Source organism: Bidens hawaiensis, unplaced genomic scaffold (assembly GCF_021521415.1).
Source record: "Bidens hawaiensis isolate Kalapana, Puna unplaced genomic scaffold, B.hawaiensis_p1.1 tig00026215_1, whole genome shotgun sequence".
NCBI classification, from domain to species: domain Eukaryota; kingdom Viridiplantae; phylum Streptophyta; class Magnoliopsida; order Asterales; family Asteraceae; genus Bidens; species Bidens hawaiensis.
The window spans coordinates 251626-271458 of record NW_027494222.1 but is presented as its reverse complement, the minus strand read 5'-3'; the positions used below and the strand labels follow the sequence as shown (position 1 = coordinate 271458).

Below are 19833 nucleotides of genomic sequence, written 5' to 3'. Positions count from 1 at the left end.
CTTGGTTTCTTACTATTAGTAAACCACTAGAAAACTGATTATTTGCTGGTGGTTGGAAATGACTTTTTGCAATTGAATTACACAAAAATACTGACAAATTTTAATTTGCGACTGCTTTGCAACAAAGGTATGGTATCTTGCGAACATGTTTAATGAGCGTTTTGCGAACACATACTTTGCACCACTAATGACCAATTTACTATTGCTTCAAAAGAAGTTAACAAACATTATCCTTTTTAAAAATCCCTGTCATCTCTTATGTAAAATTATTTAAGATTCCCAACTACACAAATACAAATCAAACTAAAAATGGTTCAAAATTCACAATATTATACTAATTGTCATAATATAATACAATAAAACATGAACATGTACAATTTGCACAAATAAATGCAGTCCGATTATTCTGTAGATAGAGACAAAAAATAAGAAAGATAAGAAATTTTTTTAATAAAAAACCCCTAATAAATAAAAATAAAAATCATAACTAAAAAAATGAATAAAAAAACGAAAAAGTAAAAGCATAAAAATGTTTTTACCGTCTTCCTCGTTCTAAAAAAATGTTGAGGAAAAAAGACCATTGCGTCTTTTTATTTATCATTGTGTTTTTTTGTTTATTTACGTCATTTATTTTGTCCTTTTACTTAATATTGTGTTGTATTACTTAACATTGTATTATATTTTGCTCGGCATCATGTTATATTTTGTGATCTATTGATTTTTTTTTATTTATCACTGTGTTTTATTTATTTATTTATTTGCGTCATTGTGTCTCTTTCTCGTCATTTTGTCTTTTCGTCGTTTTTAACGGGAATGACGTGAAAAACATTTTTGTTCTTTTTTTTATATTTACATTTTCAGTTATGATTTTTTTATTATTTTTTTCAACTTTTGTTTTGAGAAATTTTTGTTATGACCACAAATCGTTTTCACACTTCCTGTTTTTTTCTCACTTTGTATTTTACTCTATTAGACTTCTACTATATGTGGTTTGTATAAATTTAATTTATTATACACACATAATTAAAATATATCTAACCATTTAAGTTAAACTAATAAATTGAATTAATAAATTTTATAGATTATAAATATTACTTATAATTAACTAATATCTAACCATTTAAGTTAAACTAATTAAATTGAATTAATAACTTGTATAGATTATAATTAATTAATTACTAACCAACTGATTAAAAGTTAAAACCTACATTTATGATATAAGAATATTATTGAAAAAATCAAAATCCCATAAATATTTAAACTGACAATATAATATAATAATAGTAACCGTAGAACATAAACCTCTTTGATCGTCTGCATGTCAGCCGGAAGTCATTCTCAGTCCATGTCCACCGGAAAACGACAAACCCTAGACTCTTATTTCGTCAAATGCATTCGTAAATCCATTCAACGTTCGTTCAATTCCCACTAAACTCTTATCAATTTCAACTCCTTTATATTTTCCCCAAATTATTATTATTATTGTTATTCATATTCTAATCAATTTCTGTTTTCAGCCGGCGATTGCGTGTACATGCGATCGCCTGAGTCGTCGAACCGGCCGTACATAGCGAAGGTGAAGAGGATCGAACCGGACGACAAAGGAAGTGATGTGAATGTCCACGTGCAGTGGTATTACTGGCCGGAGGAAACAACCGGTGGCCGGAAACGGTATCATGGAAGTAAAGAGTTGTTTATTTCCGATCATCATGATGTCCAGAGTGCTGATACGATTGAAGGAAAGTGTACGGTTCACTCGATTAAGAGTTATACGAAGCTTGAGGCGGTTGAAAACGACGATTTTTATTGTCGTTTTGAGTATGCTTCGGCTACCGGAGAGTTTTATCCCAATAGAGCAGTTGTGTATGTAACTAATTACTTTTATGTTGTTAATTAGTTGCTAAAGGATTAAATTGGTGATTTATTTATTTATTAATATATTTTTTGATTTAGGCATTGCAAGTGTGAGATGCCGTATAATCCTGATGATTTGATGATTCAATGTGAGAGCTGCAAAGATTGGTAATTTTCATTATTTTATTACTGTTAATTTCATATCTTTTGTTTTTTTATGCTAATGTTGAATGTGTATTAAGTTGAATTTGACCTATTTTTTTTGCTTTTTTTGGTTGCTTTTATTGTGTTTGATAAACAACGTTTTTTGTAACCGTGCTGATTTGATGTTATTTGTTGAAAACTAAAATGTGAAATGTTTGATGTTAGTGAACAAATATTTCATAAAACATTAGGTTGGTTAAAAACTCGAAGGCGTTCAAGGCACATAGTTATATCCATTTTGTCAAACATAATAATATTTGCTTCCTTGTGTATATCTGGAATCCTGATATGCTCTTCTAAGACTCTGCTTTAGTTGTTATTAGTATTATAACTATGGCTATTATTATTTTAATGGTTAGATTGGTCCTAGTGTTGCTTTATTCATAAGATTGGCATTATTTTAGGTTAAGAACAAGAATCATAGTTCAGATATTATTTTGAGTTAACTTTGTTGATATAACATTTTTTGAAGTATAATGATAATAACAGCTTTTTTGGTTCAGGTTTCATCCTGCTTGTATAGGTATGACTGCAGAAGAGGCTAATGGAATGGAACACTTTTTCTGTCAAAACTGTCTACAAAATTCTCATGCTATTCCCACGCATTCATCCATGAAGGTGATTAATTCATTCTCACACTATTTAAACTTATTATACTTTCACTTATATGGGAGTTGCTTATTGTGCCTTGAATAATAATATCTCATGGCAGTATGGCACTAGTATATTCAACAACATTAGGCTTTAGTGATTAATACATGAACATAAACATAGGAAAAATGACTATAATCTTGCAAGTCTGTTCATTAAAATTAGTGGTATAATGTATGTGAAAGTCACTGAGTAGTTGACTTTTTTACATTCCACCCAAACATTAAAACTAGTTATAGGCCACCCAAGTATGTATCTTGTTTCCTTTTCACCAGGATACATAAACTTAATCTGATTTCATTGAACATGACCATGTGTTCTTATAAAGAAAAGCTGGTGAAAATCTTAATGACATAAAAGGGCCATTTGGTAATTAGCTATATATAGCGAGTCATAGATGTTATATTACCTTACACGCCTTTGGACTAATACATATGAAAATTTAAAATGGTAAATAGTCAAGGCCACATTACTTATATTTATGACAATTATGAAGATTGAGATTTGGTTAATGGTTTTGTATAAATAATTAGTGCATTAATCATGATTATATAAACAATATATATTACAATAACTCTTAACATTGCTGGTAATACTGGACAAAATCAGATCCATTGTTTTATTATGAATCTTCACGGGAAGATTTGTATAGGGGGGGGCGTTTGGGATTGTGTGTTCTGAAAAAGATATCTGATTATAGCGTTTTCATTTTTCAAGTCACACATGACCCCCTTTTGTTTTTGTATAAGAGAAACTGATTGTAATTAATTTGATAACTTAGGGGCCAAATAATCTCAAATTTGGATAATCTATTTTATTGGTTTTTTAGGGGTCATTTTACATGCAAATCCTTATAATCAGAAATTTTCAAACACTCAGATTGTGGATTATCTTATTCTATATTTCATATTATTGCACAATTACTTTTGGAACACAATGCCAAACACCAATCAAAATTTTATTGTTTTTAAGAAACAAGACCTGCCAAAACCTGTTTTTTTGTTAGCTGTTTTAATAAACAAAAAAATGTCATAAAATAGCGAATATACTTTTAAGTGGTCCATTTTGGTAATTACATGTTTCTTAATGGCTCACTCTTTTAATCATAGGTAAAATCATAAAAGTTAATCATCCGATATTTCAGAACCAGCCAGACTTAACTGTTTGAACCAGATTTATGAACCATATAAAGTCATAAACATTATAAAATATAAGAACCCAAGGAGACAATAATCAAATATAAAATACTAGTGTTGTATACCTACTATTCTAAAACCCATAATTACTTACCAAAATGGATTGAAAAAAGTTATGAGTTAAACATAATGATATACTGCCGTCGAGAGTATATTGATACTATTAATATTCACTCTTTTATTATTACGTGTTATAAAACTGATGTCTATGATCGTGTTATTTATAGGTGGCGTCAAAGCATGGTCGAAGGTGATGCAGAAGTTTTAACAAAGAAAGAATAGGGTGTTAACATGGAACTATGGTTTATACATGTCAAATTTTGTGCCTATACTTGGTTGTAGTTGTTGCCTTGTTATAACTTTTCAAGTTTCAACTGCTTACTAGTTGAGATATGTCTATCTTAGTTACAAACAATTGTTTTATTAATTCTTCTTTAAATTTTAGTTACTTATTAAAAACCTCCCTCATTCAATCCTTCTCTTTATTAATTTTTATTATTTCATACCCTCACAATAGAATATAGAGTGTGCTTTAGTTTTTCATAAACTTTTATCTATTATAGAGATTTTAATGTAGTAGTGTTCTATTTGTTTTCTCTATTTTCCTATATATTATCCAAGAATTATTAAGATATAGAAGCTCCAATGTCAATGCTCCCTAAACAAGTCATACCGTATAACAACATAACTATGCTCCCTATTTGTTAAGGCTATGTTGTGTCTTATTACCTTTAATTCATTTATAACTTTTATTAAAAGAAAATGAAAAGAAAATACACTTCTCATTTTAAGAAAAAATTATAGCGTCGCGCTTTCATAAAAGTATATATGAATGTTGGTTACACTAAATTTCTCGATGATCGGTAATATACAATGTTCAATATACATATAAAGTTCATTAAAAGTAACTAAATTTACCTTTTTTGCTTTGTTTTTTCTCTTTTCCACACAATTACAGTACCACCAAAATCAGAGGATGCTAGTAGGGTCTCACCATGATTCCATGCAACCGCAATCACTGGGTATCCATGCCCCTGTGCATACAAAGTTAGGCCCAAACTTGTTATTTTTGGCAAAACCATGTTTAACCATTTGTATAACATATATATATATATATATATATATATATAGGTATTGGATCATTTCAGAAGTTTTTTTACGAGAAGTGCGAGAAGTGAAGGTGTAACTCCATTAATCCCTAATTTCACTCCATTTCTTATGTGTAGGTGAGTTTTGTAGGTGCGTATGTACGTGTGTAGATACGTATGCTTGTATATGTGTATGTATGTTTGTATGTGTGTAGGTACGTAGGTTTCAATGTGGCTCAGTACATTTGTATGTGTATAGATAGGTTTGAATGTGTATTAAGACATAAAGACAACCAACCTACATACATGTAGGTAACATCATAAGCAAGTGAGTGAAAAATTAGGGATTAATGGAGTTACACATTCATTTCTCGCACTTCTCGCTGTAATATCACTTCTCGCAAGATCCATTCCCTATATATATATATATATATTTGAACAGCAAAGTTTTCCACCAAAAATTCCCCCAAAAATTTGAAGCCACCACCTCACTTTCAGAGGGGCAAACACCATACCACTAGGTCAGCGGTATAAAACACACACACACACACACACACACGCACACGCATATATAAGAGGAAGAAACCTGTAGCTTGTTGACACATGTATGCTTGGGCCGAGTTAAGTCATAGAAATAAACAGCCGCATCTTCACTTCCAATAACTTCAAAATCAACATATTATGGAAATACCAAAATCAACATATTATGGAAATACCTTAAATAGTGGGAACCGAAGAGAGATATAAGATACCTATGTATTCTCCTTTATCAAGGGAAAGCAAAGGACAAAAAGAAGCCCGAATACTGTGAACCCGTGAGTCCAACTTTAAAGAGCACCGAAGAGTCAAATAACCTTGTAACTCCAAAGAAACACTATCAAAATGAAACGAAAAACTGATCAGCATTTTAAACTTTAAACTATTTGATCACCACTGATAAGTAAGACACTGTTTTAATCCCAGAAATATAAGCAATTTTATTAAAACAAATACCTGAAGAAAGACAAGCATCCGTCCCGAGTAAGAGAAAGCAAGACAGGACCTTGTGTCATAAGAGAAAATGTTCTATACTGTATTGTTGTAAATTCAGTTTTATGTTTGCTTATACTTCGTCTGCGGTAGGTCCGTGATAAGGTACCTTGATGAGAATTCACTTTAAGTGTGTATATAGATCCCTAACAAATCAAAACTAACAATTTAGTCTATGTCTGTGTGCGTGGAGAGAGGGCGGGGGGTGGGGGAGAGGACACACTGACATTGGTACGGGTCAAAACGATTCGCACATATTATCCGCTTTTTATAAATAATCAATGTGTTGATAATAATTAGAAAAAAAAACAAAAGACAATATTATTGAAATAACAATCTAAATCTTTGAATAAAAACAATTTAGGAGGTTGTAAGCATCAAAGATAGACTTTGGGCAACTTTTGACCTGTTCCTTTTTTAGTAAAAAATTTTGACCCGTTTCGTATAAAACACGATTAGATATCAGGATAAAGTTGACTTTGTTTGAAAAAGGCTGACCTGTGAATCTCCACAGAAAATTAATTGACCTGTATGGTCATAATCAAGGGCAGGAACCTCGCCGTCAACAACGATCTTACTTACTAATCTTCCTGTACTAAAATTGAATACCTGAGAAAGAAAATACATTATCAGACTGTCTACTTGATTAGTTAATTAGAAACCACCTCATATAAATAAAGGAAGCAAAAGATTTGCATTGTTACCGAGACTTCTCTGTTCGCATTTCCAACTGTAAGAAAATTATTATTCACCTGCAATTAATTACACAAATTAAATTAGTGTATACCCATAACCCAATTATATTTGTCTTTAAATGTGTGGAACTAATTGTATCAACGATCCATAATCCTAAGATTATATCAAATTAACACTCTTTAAACGAATATTTGAACTTTGAAGTGTAGTTTGTACAAAAAAAAACCTTACATACACTTATGCAGTTTAAATTTTGCAAATTTAAGAACCTTTTTTTTTCTTAAATGAATATTTGAACTTTGAAGTATATTTTGTATTAAAGACAAACAGTACATACACTGATGCATTTATGCAGTCTAAATTTTGCAAATTTGCTTTTTTCTTGTTTCTTAAAAGGTCTATAATACCGCTTCGCTCATTAAAAAACGCCTTTATATTCCACTAAATACACTGATGTGTTGGTCATTGAATGACCAAAGTGGAACAAAAAGTAAACGAAAGTAAATGCTGTGTCATCAGGTTACCAAATGGCTTGATGTGGAACAAAATGTTTACCCTTTATTGACACAAGTGGGATTTTTCTGAGTAAGATGACAAAGTAGGGTGGGATTTATGTAATTTTCCCTACAATATAACTATAAAATGTTGATTTGCACTTACAGGGTGAAATCGAATACAAAGCTGAGAGGCAACTCCATATATTACTCGAAGGCAGAGGCCATTTGGAATATCCCATACCCTCACAGTTTTGTCCAGTGAAGATGATGCAATGTATTGATTGTTCAGTGAGAAGTCAAAATCTATAAAAAAAAAAATATATATATATATATATATATATTAAAAGTATAAACGAAATCATAAAACTTTAAAGTGTCCTTTCTTCGACATAAAGGCATCAGGACAAATGTCTTATTACATCCTAGAGACATAATATTGTTTGTGCTTTTAAGCTTCATTAAATGTTTAATACAACAATGTGCTCCAAATATATGCATACTTTCACATCTTAAAGTTTACCAACTTACCCGATGAAAAACGTATATCATCACCTAAACATTTTGTTTTCAAGTTGTCTTGTTTCAAAATTCATTTAGAATATTAAAGTTTACACTAGCAAGGCATTTTATAAATCGATTAGCGGCCCAAAATGAAGATTGTTAATTCGTTCCGGTTGTTTATGATTCTGTATGTGTAGATACCAGTGTAGCTTTATACAGATATATGCTAGAAATTGACCACAGACACTATATAGTTTTTCTGTTACTATTTATAAAGCTAATAAATGTCTGTCCCAGTACAAAGTTTTTGCAGACTGACATCCAAATAAATGATATATAATCATAACTGAAGGGGTAAACTGCACGAAGGAGAAACAATTAGGCGCAAAAAAGAAACCGATTTTCATTAATGATCAGTTTTAGAAACTAAGTTATACTTTATAGCCGATTGTAGCAACAATGGACATGTTCAACCAGCAGCAACAGGCCATCTTTTGCTGATTTCTTTAAAAAGAAAACTGTTGATGCGGCATCTTACATGTCAGGTTAGTGTATTTCAGTTTTTGTTTATGCGACATACCATGTGATGTAATCTTTCATGACCATTTGAAAGTATAACTTGTAAGAAAAACCATTTCGAACATATATATATATATTAAAAAATTTCAACGCGTTATAGCGTATGTGCATCATTCGGCAAATTAAAGAGAAAATCGACTAAAATCGAATCGAACTTTGTTCCCAATTTTGGTAAACGCCTTAAACCAACTTATATTAACCAATTTTATCAACCAAGTTACATTTTATTACCAATTGTAACAATGAATGGCTTGTTCAACCTGCAGCAGGTCATTTTTTGTTTATTTTACAAAAACTTTAAGTGAAATCTTATTTGGCATTTTAGTGTATGTGTATATGCTATGTATAAACAACTTTTTTAGTTTTTTTTTTTCAGATAAGAACTTTTTATTTTGCATATGTGACATCTCATGTGGCAGCTGACATGACAACCACCACTGTCACAACAGTAATTTACAGAAAATATCAGTTAAAATGAAGTTGGGGTTGCTAAAACTAGTAATGAACTGTACAATGATATGTGCATATGATTGGCGGTTCCTAAATCAGAAAAAGTGTGATGTTTGTTTCAACTTCGTTCTGTTTGCACTAACTTTAAACATAAACAACACAAACAGATAACAAGAATATTTGGCAACCAAAAACTAGAAAATGGAGAATGCATCAAAAGACATTAAAGCAAAGACTCAGGGGTCAGTACCAGTTGATCCAACCTGTGATATCTTTAGAGTGTCCAGTCAACTTCTTCATGATTGAAGGTGGTTCAGAAACAGTGCAAACTGTTATTGTTCCTTCTGTTGCTCCATAGGCAAGTATATCAGAAGACATATGCCCAAACTTTATAACAGTAACTGCATATAATTTTAAAACACTCACTGCATGAATTTAAGAGAAACTAAAGATTAAATTACCATAAAAAATTAACCTAAAAGTTACCCATTGATTTGCATTCATCAAATATGCAATGCATTCCCACAAAAGAATATGCAGGTTCAACCTTTCGACGTGGGTTATCAAAATCACTTGAATTTGCACCCAAACTAACAGTACGGCTTAGTGTTTGACTTTCACGTATATCCTGAAAATATAACGGATTATATAAAACACACCAATTGGACTCTTTGGATTGCTTATTAAAACTCAATATCTGCTTACTGCCTTCTGAGACAGGGTTAGTACCATAGAAAATGCAAAATAACATACTTTCTCATTTTGCACGTAAAAGTTTGGCACATTAGAAGTCACTGAGTTTGCTAATTTTATAAATATCTATAATTTTAAGGGATGGAACGTTGGCTGCTTGTACAGTCAGCACATATTTGAATGCCACTTAGGCATTTTTTTACATGTATGCCATGCATGCGCTTTTTTGCTGACCTTAACAAACTAACAAATAACAATTCTTAGAACCCTGCCAACAACAAAACCATTCAAGTACACAAAAAGAATCTATATGGCATTCACATCAGCTAAAAGTGCCTACGTGGTGTCCACAAATGTGCTGGGTGTGCAGGTAACAAGAACCATTTCACAGGTTTGTATAAATTTAATAACTTCAGGGATGATAACACTCCAAAACTCCTTTGAGGAAATGTTTTGTGCAAAATGCGAGGTTTGTTGGTTTTTTTATGGTATTAACCCTATAATATAAGTAGGTTGAAAATAAATTTTTTAACAAATGATCAGATAAGCTGTTCCAGGTACCCTCAAAATGCTTATAAGTTGTATTAAAAAGCAGTTATCAAATAAATGGCTTTAAGAAAATAATCCCAAACAACCCCTAATTATCCCAATATATATGTATTTAGGGTGATTGAAGCAGTAAAACATACCCTGCTACCAGCCCAGCTTTCCGCCTCAAGTGCAAGGGAGAGTTGACTTGGAGAAGATATCCATCGCCCACTGATAAACCAACCAGTAGATTAGCAATTATCGCAAATTCATGATAATCTACTTGCAGCTTTTCAAACCATATCATAACTAGTGAGCAAACTAACAACGTCAATGCATCTAATCAAACCACATTTTACTCAGTGACAACAAATTCACTTTAACCTACTTGCATCTTTTCAAACCATATTATAATTAATGAACAAACTAACACTGTCACTGCACCTTAATCCGACCACGTTATACCCATGATGAACGAATTCATGATAAACTACTTGCATTTTTCAAACCATATTCTAACTGGTAAACAAACTAACATTTTCACTGCATCTAATCCAACCACATTATCCTCATTGACAAACAAACTCATGGCAATCCATTTGCAATTTTTCAAATCATATTCTATTCTAACTAGTAAAAAAACTAGCATTGTCACTGCATCTAATCCAACCACATTATCCTCGTTGACAAACAAACTCATGACAATCTACTTGCAACTTTTCAAACCATATTCTAACCAGTGAACAAACTAACAATGTCACTGCACCTTAATCCAACCACATTATCCTCATTGACAAACAAACTCATGACAATCCATTTGCAATTTCTCCAACCATATTCTAACCAGTAAACAAACTAGCAAGTAACAACGTCACCGCATCTAATCCAACCACATTATGCTTAGTGATGAACATTTTCAATTCAACAAGTGCAGTTATAATCAGACAGAAAGAAGGAAGTAAAAAGTTCAGCCACCTGGTTCCAGGAGTGCTAGTGCGACTAGGCATTTGCGAATTCAACCAATTATCCGGCCTGTTGATGAAATTACGATACGCCACATATCCTTTGCCATTACATCTCCAATCCTAACAACAACAACAACAACAACACATATCAACAGCTATACTCATTAATCATCAAATTAAATTGAATGATTAATCAGAGTACCTTCCGGCGAAGAAGGCCTGATTTCGCCTTGCGAAAGAGAAGAATACGGCGAATTCCGATGTAATTAGGATCGGAATCAGCAGGACACGGTTGAAGCAAACAGCTAAACGTCTCTGGATCTTCGGTTACGTCCTTTTTCTTCTGATTTTCATTGATTCCAGACGCGCATTGCTCGATCGTCTGATCCGCCATCTCTACGATTCCGTAGAATCCTTCATTCACACTAATGATGCATAAATCTAGGGTTTCGAGATCCTTCGTTATGAATTTACACTGTCTAATTCGTTACAGATCGAATCGCGTCTACGATTTTGCAACAAATCGAAGTTTCACGGGAGTTTGAAATTTGCGTTGACAACGAGAGCATGTGCCGTTTCGTTCGTCGGTCTACGGTCAGTCCGTGACGGTAAAGCTATAGTTACGCTGGTTAACACGTGGCCGTATCATGGTTAATAGGTGTGTGCAATTGTGTACAAACTGTATAAGCTAAGCTATGCCACATATCTTTACCCCTTTAAACCCAAACATAGATTTTTACACGTTAGCTAAGCTTGAACAAAAACATTAAAATGAGGTTTAGATAAAAAGTATTTACTAATATAGGGATTTTGAAACTTATTTATCAAAATAGGTTTTTTTTTTATTTATTTGCTTTCTTGTTAATATAACTCATTTAATTAATTCAACTAATTATTTTATATATACATCATACAAAAATGCCAATTAATTATTAGCAAAACTCTCTGACTATTATTGTTGTTCAAATCGACGGATTATTCTTTAACTGTGCAAATTATTTTGGTTTTTTAGTCGAACCGTAATTGTTATTATTATTATTATTATTATTATTATTCAACTCTTCGCTAAAAAATGCAACATGCTCTCCAGGTCTTTTTCTTCTTTACAAATGTTGGCACAAATGCACCATTCAAAAGCATAAAATAATGAAGTATCATCAGTAACTGATGCCTAATTATATACATTCCCAGATCGTTATCAAAGGGAATGTATATTAAGAAACTTGATTCCGAGGTGAATTCACATATTATTAATCAAATGGAATGAATATTCGGACAAACTAACAGGTCCAGTCGCTCTCCCTCTCATCGATTTCCAAAGGAAACCGCACAACCATCGCTTTTGCCTTCTTAAGAACCAACGATTTTATGTTAAGATATGCAGCAACGCGTGAGATGGTATTTGTTGAGGATGATGACGTTGCAGCTTCCGTCACTTGTAGTTCGGTTGATGGTGGACGGCAGCATACGCCTAATGAACCCGCTGTTGCGATTTACAAACCGACTGTTGCAGACCCATTGCTGCTCAACCGATTGAAGAAGCTTCACATTTTGGTGATCGGTTTAGGAGAAAGGGATCGCCGAATAAAATACCGGTCACCGGAATTCGGTAGCCGGTGAATTGAAGAAGAAGATGAGGAGAGTTGACGAGGGTGGTGTGGCCGTTTATAAGACTTTATATATTTTATTTTAAGTTCAAATCTATTTTGGTAAATAAGTTTCAAAATCCCCATATTAGTAAACACTTTTTACCCAAACCCCATATCCCATTTTGGTAAAAAAAAACTTCAGCCTGTGACGGTAAAGTTATAGTTACGCTAGTTGACACGTGGCGGTATGATGGTTAATAGGTGTGTGCAATTGTGTACAAACTGTATAAGCTAGGCTATGCCACATATCTTTATCCCTTTAAACCCAAACATAGATCTCTACATAGTAGCGAAGCTTGGACAAAAACGTTAAGAACGGACTGAAAATGTATTGAAAAAATTCATAAACGAGTGGGGTGGAGGGGCACTTAGTTTTTTGGTCGAAAATGTGTTAATTTACCTAACGTATAAAATTTTTAGGATGAAAATACGGCTAAATTATACTACTGCGCGAAAGGGGGGGGGCACCCTTGGCTCTACTATGCTTCGCCTCTGTCTCCACATATACATCAGACGCATGCCTTTTTCTCTTTTTCGCTATAGTCATCCCCATCTATGGTCAAAATCTGTCACCATCGCTACCGCTAGGATTTGAACGCCGTTGAAGTAACTAATGCCAGTTTAGAATGATTTGGCTTATGTTAATGTGCTAATGATATTCAAATTCAGGCATTCCGATAGTTTTACATTCGGTGGGTTTTCATATCCGATTGTCGGGAACGGAATCATTTTTATGGGATATGTTATAGTCACTAAGTTAGTTAAGCTAGATAGTTTTTTTAACAAAATTTAATAAGGTAATTAAGTAAAGATAATTCAGGAACAAGTGATACTACTGCATTAAAAAGGAGGCGATGGAGGAGTAACATGAGCCGACAATATATTACACATGTTTACACAATTAAACAATACAAAATTAAACGGAATAGTGTTTAGGATAAAAGAGTTCAAGTCATAAAAATTATGTGTATATTGTACCTCATAGGTACGGTGACACACCAGCATGTGTGCTTATATATTTATATGTGGATTGTATACCATATCACTAGTGATCAGTATCTAGGAATATTATTAGTTGAAACAGTTCAATTTTCTTCATTACTATCTTACATTCTTAGTTATACTACTTTATTTTGTTATACATCCACCATACTGTTATGAGTATGTTCGTAACTATTACGTCACCTAACACTCGTGTCGTGTGTGTATCCATATCATTGCGTAACTGGCAGTCTGACTTAGGGGCTGTTTGGTTCATTCAGATCTGAATGAGCCTCTGTCTCATTCAACAGCAACAACAAGTCTGAATGATTCAGACCTAATTTAACCATTCAGATGTTATTCTGTCTGGAACCAAATAGTCTGAATGAATCAGATGTTTACATCTGAATGATTCCATTAAGATGTAAACAAACAGCCAACCTTGTAACCCCTTGTTAACCTCAATTTTGGCATCCCCTTGGATTTGCTATCAACATGATGTGACAATCCAATAAACATTAAACAATTGGCCAGTACAAGTAGGTTCCAAAAAGAAATGACATACACTTACAAACTGAAAACAAGTTACAATATGAAGTGGCATACGAGTTGGACGACCCACATCATACCAATAAGTCAATAGAGGCAACAATATTCTTGTAATTAAACCATGAAGATCATACCACAAATGTCTATTTAAAGAATTTGGTATATAACTTATCGCTGTGGACTTTATAGCTATATAATGGACTCAATTAGGTTCTGATGACGGGGGTAGCCCAAGGAAATAATAAAATGGCTGAAACACATTAACGCTAAAAGGGTTAAAAGGTTAAAGGCTTCATTTCCCGCCCAAACTTATGTAAACAAGTACCCACGTGCTACAGTACGATGTCAAATCACTGTTCACATCCTTATCCCTTCTGAGCAAAGGACATGCTCAGATAAAGTATTATTATTTTAACTATAGACCAGCGGTCCAAAGCTTCCCGCCCATAAAGGTCAACTCTCTATGCAGACTGGAGGTCAATTAGTTTGTACACTAGATGAAAGGCTTGATCTCTCCTTCTATAAAAAGGAGACTTAGCCATAAACAAGAACAGAACAAGATCTGGGAAGATATCACACTCTTCCTTATCTTCTCTTCCTTCTTAAGAAATATGCTCTTAGCTTATTTCTTTCTTACTTCAATAGTTTCATAGCTTCACCAAGAACATCCTTCAAGAACCGGCTTCAAACAATACGGTTCTTCTTCCTTGGTGAACTGTACCAATCAAACAACAAACTAGTGAACCTCCTTCTACGTTTTGCAAACGTAGAGGGACACCACGACCTGCGTTAGCCTAACCTGAATCCTTGAAGCCTTTTAGCCTAACCAGTCCATTCACTATCAATGGTCTTATCTTTGTTGTAGCAACAAGTTGGCGCCCACCGTGGGGCTACGCCGCTTACTTTATCTTAAAGACCAGTAGTGTAGCTCCATTTTCACTAAAACCATCATGTCAGAAGGTGAATCTCCCGAAGAAGTTAACCAAGTGTCAAGAACACCGACACCAAGCGCCGGTCAAGAAACTCCGGCGATAACCTCGATTTTCTCCACTCCGGGAGGAACCTCGACGGGACCTTTGTTCCTCGAGTCGTCACATTTTCGAACTCCGACTCCTTCACGATATGGGGTTTCTTCTCCTCATGCAGGAGTCACGAACACCCCGGAATGTGTCGACTTGACGATGGAAGGTGTATCACGGCATTTTTTGCAACTAAGACATCTTCTTAACCAACACGTGAGCCAAGAAAAAGAAAATGGGATAAGACTAAGGCTGGAGTATGACGACGAAGAACCCTCACTGTCACTTGGACGTCCGCCTTCCCCTTTAACCAGCTCACGACATGCTGCTTCTAGTTTAGAAGCTGGTCCGAGTGTAACCTGCCAACCTTTTAACCCATCTCCTTATACCTATGCAAGGCCAAGCCCAACGGCTTTCCCTTTGTATACTTCACAACCCCTAGGGCATGAGACCACTCTCGACCAAATATGGCAGTCACCAGTTTCAAGTGTTCCCCCTCCTACAGCCACCACGTGGGAACATGCCATGTCGGTCCTACCCTTGGCTCGGAATGCAACGATGAGCACTCCCATGGGAACAAGCCAAGCAGCAGCAACCCCTGAAAGCCTTCAAGGCTTCAACCTCATGCCTCAGATGATAGCTCAAATGATGGCACACCTCCCTTGGACCCAGCTCATCAACCAAGCACTGGGTACTCACCAAGGAACAACGAGTCATAATACCAGGGTAGATGAAGACCTTGCGAAACCTTACAAGCCCGACAACCTTTATTGTTTCTCCCAACAAATTTCCGATTATGACTCCCAAGCAAAGATCAAGATGCCACCCCATATAAAAACATATGATGGAACCGAGGATCCCGAAGACCACCTCCAGGTCTTCACTGGGGCAACAAGAATCGAAAAATGGTCCCACGCTGAATGTTGCTTGATGTTCATGCAAACATTGGTTGGATCAACCAGGATATGGTTCAATGACCTTCCTACTCAAAGCGTTCGAAGCTTCAATGATTTGAGCAATGGATTCTTGGCCCACTTCTCACAACAAAGGAGATATGTCAAGGATGCCACGGTCATTTTCCAGATAAAACAAAAAGATGATGAAAGCTTTCGAGATTTTATCGAAAGGTACAAAAAAGAAGGGTTACAATATGTAGGGGCTGACGAAAAAATGAGGGTGGCAGGCTTCATGAACGCCATCACCTCCAAGTACCTTACAAGGGACTTTAACAAGTGCCTACCTAAAACCCTTGAAGAAGCTCTTGAACGAGCTGAAGCTCATATCCGAGGCGAAGAGGCCGTTGATTTCAAAGAACAAAGAAAAAGAGCTCCTAGTTGGCGAGGCAACAGCCCCAACCGAAAGAAAGGGAACTACCACCCCTATGACAAATATTCAAGAAGCTCAGATCAACGAAGGCCTGAAGGTCAGAACCCTCCAAGCAGGGAAAATACTATGAACTTTACAACCTTAACCAAAACACCTCAGGAAATCTTGGCTACCGAAGAAGTGAAACACAACTTTCGACCTCCTCGACCCTTGCCCAAGAGCAAGAAAAACGAAAACTCCACCCAGTTCTGTGATTTTCATGAAGAAAAAGGTCACCACACAAATGATTGCTTTCAACTCAAGAGAAGAATTGAGGAAGCTGTCAAGTCTGGAGAATTGGCTCATTTGGTGAAAGGGGTCAAAGACAAGATGGCTGAAAGAAAAAGCAAAGAAGTGAATATGGTGAATATAGATGATGGTGTCTCCCATAAACGGCAATGCTTGGAAGCTTGGGAGCTTCAATGTGTCTGCTTCCCACCACCTCAAGGTAACTTACACTCAAACCCTTTGGTGGTAGAAGCGAACGTGCGAACACTCAAAACAAGCAAAGCCTACATCGACACAGGGGCGGCCACAGAGTTCATGTATGAAAGGTTCTTCAATCAACTAAGCAAAGAAGAACGTTCAAGGCTTCAACCCTCCGGGTCTTCTATAAAAGGTATTGCCGATGTACCCTTGAAACCTTTAGGCCAACGTAACCCTTGATGTCTGTTTTAGCGAAGGCAAGATGAAGAAAACCAAACCACTCACTTTTGTGGTTATCAACATACCTTCCAACTATGATGTGATCATAGGAAGGCCATGACAGTGTGCGTTCAACATGGCTGTCTCAGTTGGTCAAGGTGCTGTGAAGTTCCCAACTGACAGGGGAATTGCAACCCTTCAACCTACCCAAGAGGTTTACACGGTTGAAGGAAGTTCAAAAAGTGAAAACGAAGAACAAAGCTTGATCATAAACCCAAAGTATCCTGAACAAAAGGTACGGGTAAACACGAGCCTTTCTAAAGAAACACTCTCGCACCTTGAGAAGTTGTTGATATGCTACAATGATGTCTTTGCTTGGTGCCCGGAAGACATGACCGGCATCCATCGAAGCATTGCAGAGCATGAGCTAAAGATACCACCTGATGTCAAGCATGTTGTCCAAAAGAAACGGAGCCTGGCTCCTGAACGAAGCTTGGCAGCCTGCCAAGAGGTTGAAAAGCTTGTCCTAGCAGGGATCCTACGCGAAGTTAAATATCAATCTTGGGTGGCTAACCCAGTCATGGTTCGAAAGCCTGACAAGTCTTGGAGGATGTGCATCGACTTCAAGGACTTGAACAAAGCATGCCCAAAGGATTGCTACCCATTACCCGAGATGGACCTCAAGGTCGACTCCTTAACAGGCCATCCCTTCAAGTGTTTTCTCTATGCCTACAAGGGTTACCATCAAATCCTCATGAAGGTGGAATATGAAGAAATAACCGCATTTCACACAGACAAGGCATTTTCTGTTATCAAAAGATGCCTTTTGGCCTACGAAATGCCGGTGCAACCTACCAACGTTTGATCGACAAAGCATTCGCTAGCCAAATCAGTAGAAACCTGGAAGCTTATGTCGATGACCTGGTAATCAAAAGCAAAACCGAGCATCAAATGCTTGAAGACATAGAAGAAACCTTCCAAAACTTGAGGAAGATCAATATGAAGCTCAACCCTGGAAAATGTTCATTGTGGGTAAACAAAGCATAAAAGCCAATCCCAACAAAGTCAGGGCTGTTCTTGAAACTAAATCTCCATAAAGCAAAAAAGAAGTGGAAAGCCTGAACGAAAGGTTTGCAGCCTTGAAACGTTTTACCTCCAAGCTTGCTGAGAAATCCCTCCCCTTTTTCAAAACGTTAAAGGGTTGCACAAACAAGAAAGACTTCAGGTGGACGGAAGAAGCAGAAGAAGCCTTCAACCAAATGAAGCAACACTTAGCTTCACTTCCAGCTATTGCAGCCCCTGAAACAGGAGAACTGATCTCTGTCTATCTCTCAGTCGCTAAAGAAGCATTAAGCGCGGTTCTAACCATCGAACGAGACAAAGTTCAGGTACCCGTTTATTTCTTTAGTAAAACACTAAAACTAGCAGAGATCAAATATCCTCCTTTGGAAAAACTTGCTCTGGCCTTAATTCAAACAGGCAGAAGGCTTCGAAGGTACTTTCAAGCACACCCTATACAAGTGGTCACTGACCAACCCATCAAGAGTGTGCTTGAAAAACCAGAAAATTCAGGCCGATTAGCCAAATGGGCTGTAGAACTAGGTGAACATAACATCACCTATGTACCAAGAAAAGCTGTCAAAGCCCAAGTCTTCGCGGATTTCATTGTGGAAATCCCGAAGCAAGTCACTCCTGAAATACACACAACTGCCACTGAACCTTCTGACCCCGAAGCCTGGAAGCTTTTTACTGATGGAGCTTCCAACATCGAAGGGTCAGGAGCTGGGCTCGTTTTAATCAATCCTGAAGGGTTAGAATTTACATATGCTCTTTGACTTGAATTTCAGACCACCAACAACGAAGCTGAATACGAAGCATTGATCGCTGGTCTGAAGATTGCCAAAGAGATGAAGATCCAAAAGCTACAAGTCTTCACAGACTCGTTGCTTGTCTCAAGTCAAGTCAATGATAGCTATATAGCAAAAGAGCCCAACATGAAGAAGTATCTTGAAAAGGCAAAAGGGTTGATGACCACATTTCAAGAGTGCACTATCAAGCAAGTTCCAAGATCACAAAACAAGAGAGCTGATGCCCTGAGCAAACTAGCATCCCTCACATTTGCACACCTCACCAAGAAAGTTTTGGTGGAAGTGTTGAAAACTCCTTCAATCCAAGAATTGGAGGTTCAAGATGTAATCACTGAAGAGGGTCCAAGTTGGATGACTCCCATAGAAAAGTTCCTCAAAAGTGGTGAGTTACCTTTGGACCAGACAGAGGCTGAAAGGGTTCGAATCAAGTCCCGACCGTATGTGTTGCAAGGAGAAACCCTTTATAAGAAGGCTTACCTTGCACCGCTACTAAGATGTGTGGGCCCTGAACAAAGCCAATATCTGATCAAAGAGGTTCATGAGGGAATATGTGGAGCTCATTTTGGGCCAAGAATGGTGGTTGCAAAATTGATGAACCTTGGATACTTCTGGCCCACCATGCACCGAGATGCAACGAAACAACTCAAAAAGTGTGAAGCCTGTCAAATTCATGCACCGGTTCCCAAAAGTCCTAAACACGATCTAGTCCCCATCTCCTCGACTTGGCCATTTTACAAATGGGGAATGGATATTGTTGGTCCATTCCCACCGGCCAAGGGTGGGGTAAAATTTTTGCTAGTAGCTGTTGACTACTTACCAAGTGGCC

General features: G+C 36.1%; 2 protein-coding genes across 2 annotated transcripts; one reads left to right on the top strand and one right to left on the bottom strand.

The window, feature by feature from the left end:
* Positions 1-1338: 1338 nt before the first annotated feature.
* On the top strand, positions 1339-4320 carry LOC143573150 (chromatin remodeling protein SHL-like). Its single transcript, XM_077058108.1, has 5 exons — positions 1339-1412; positions 1518-1863; positions 1954-2022; positions 2562-2676; positions 4133-4320. The coding sequence occupies exons 1-5, from the start codon at positions 1346-1348 to the stop codon at positions 4157-4159; spliced, it is 624 nt and encodes a 207-aa protein (XP_076914223.1). The 5' UTR covers positions 1339-1345; the 3' UTR covers positions 4160-4320.
* Positions 4321-4690: 370 nt separating this feature from the next.
* On the bottom strand, positions 4691-11427 carry LOC143573149 (uncharacterized). Its single transcript, XM_077058107.1, has 12 exons — positions 11134-11427; positions 10942-11051; positions 10128-10197; positions 9232-9373; positions 9009-9146; positions 7379-7518; positions 6727-6774; positions 6521-6631; positions 5987-6168; positions 5746-5867; positions 5580-5656; positions 4691-4939 (listed from the first exon to the last, which is right to left on the bottom strand). The coding sequence occupies exons 1-12, from the start codon at positions 11323-11325 to the stop codon at positions 4820-4822; spliced, it is 1452 nt and encodes a 483-aa protein (XP_076914222.1). The 5' UTR covers positions 11326-11427; the 3' UTR covers positions 4691-4819.
* Between the last annotated feature and the right edge of the window lie 8406 nt (positions 11428-19833).

Coding starts and splice junctions, on each gene's coding strand:
- LOC143573149 (XM_077058107.1), bottom strand. CDS start 11,325: ATGGCGGATCAGACGATCGAGCAATGCGCGTCTGGAATCAATGAAAAT. Junction 10,198..10,941: donor ACTAGCACTCCTGGAACCAG/GTGGCTGAACTT, acceptor TTGGTTTATCAG/TGGGCGATGGATATCTTCTC. Junction 5,657..5,745: donor TGATAAAGGAGAATACATAG/GTATCTTATATC, acceptor TTGATTTTGAAG/TTATTGGAAGTGAAGATGCG.
- LOC143573150 (XM_077058108.1), top strand. CDS start 1,346: ATGTCCACCGGAAAACGACAAACCCTAGACTCTTATTTCGTCAAATGC. Junction 1,864..1,953: donor TATCCCAATAGAGCAGTTGT/GTATGTAACTAA, acceptor TTTTTGATTTAG/GCATTGCAAGTGTGAGATGC. Junction 2,023..2,561: donor TGTGAGAGCTGCAAAGATTG/GTAATTTTCATT, acceptor TTTTTGGTTCAG/GTTTCATCCTGCTTGTATAG.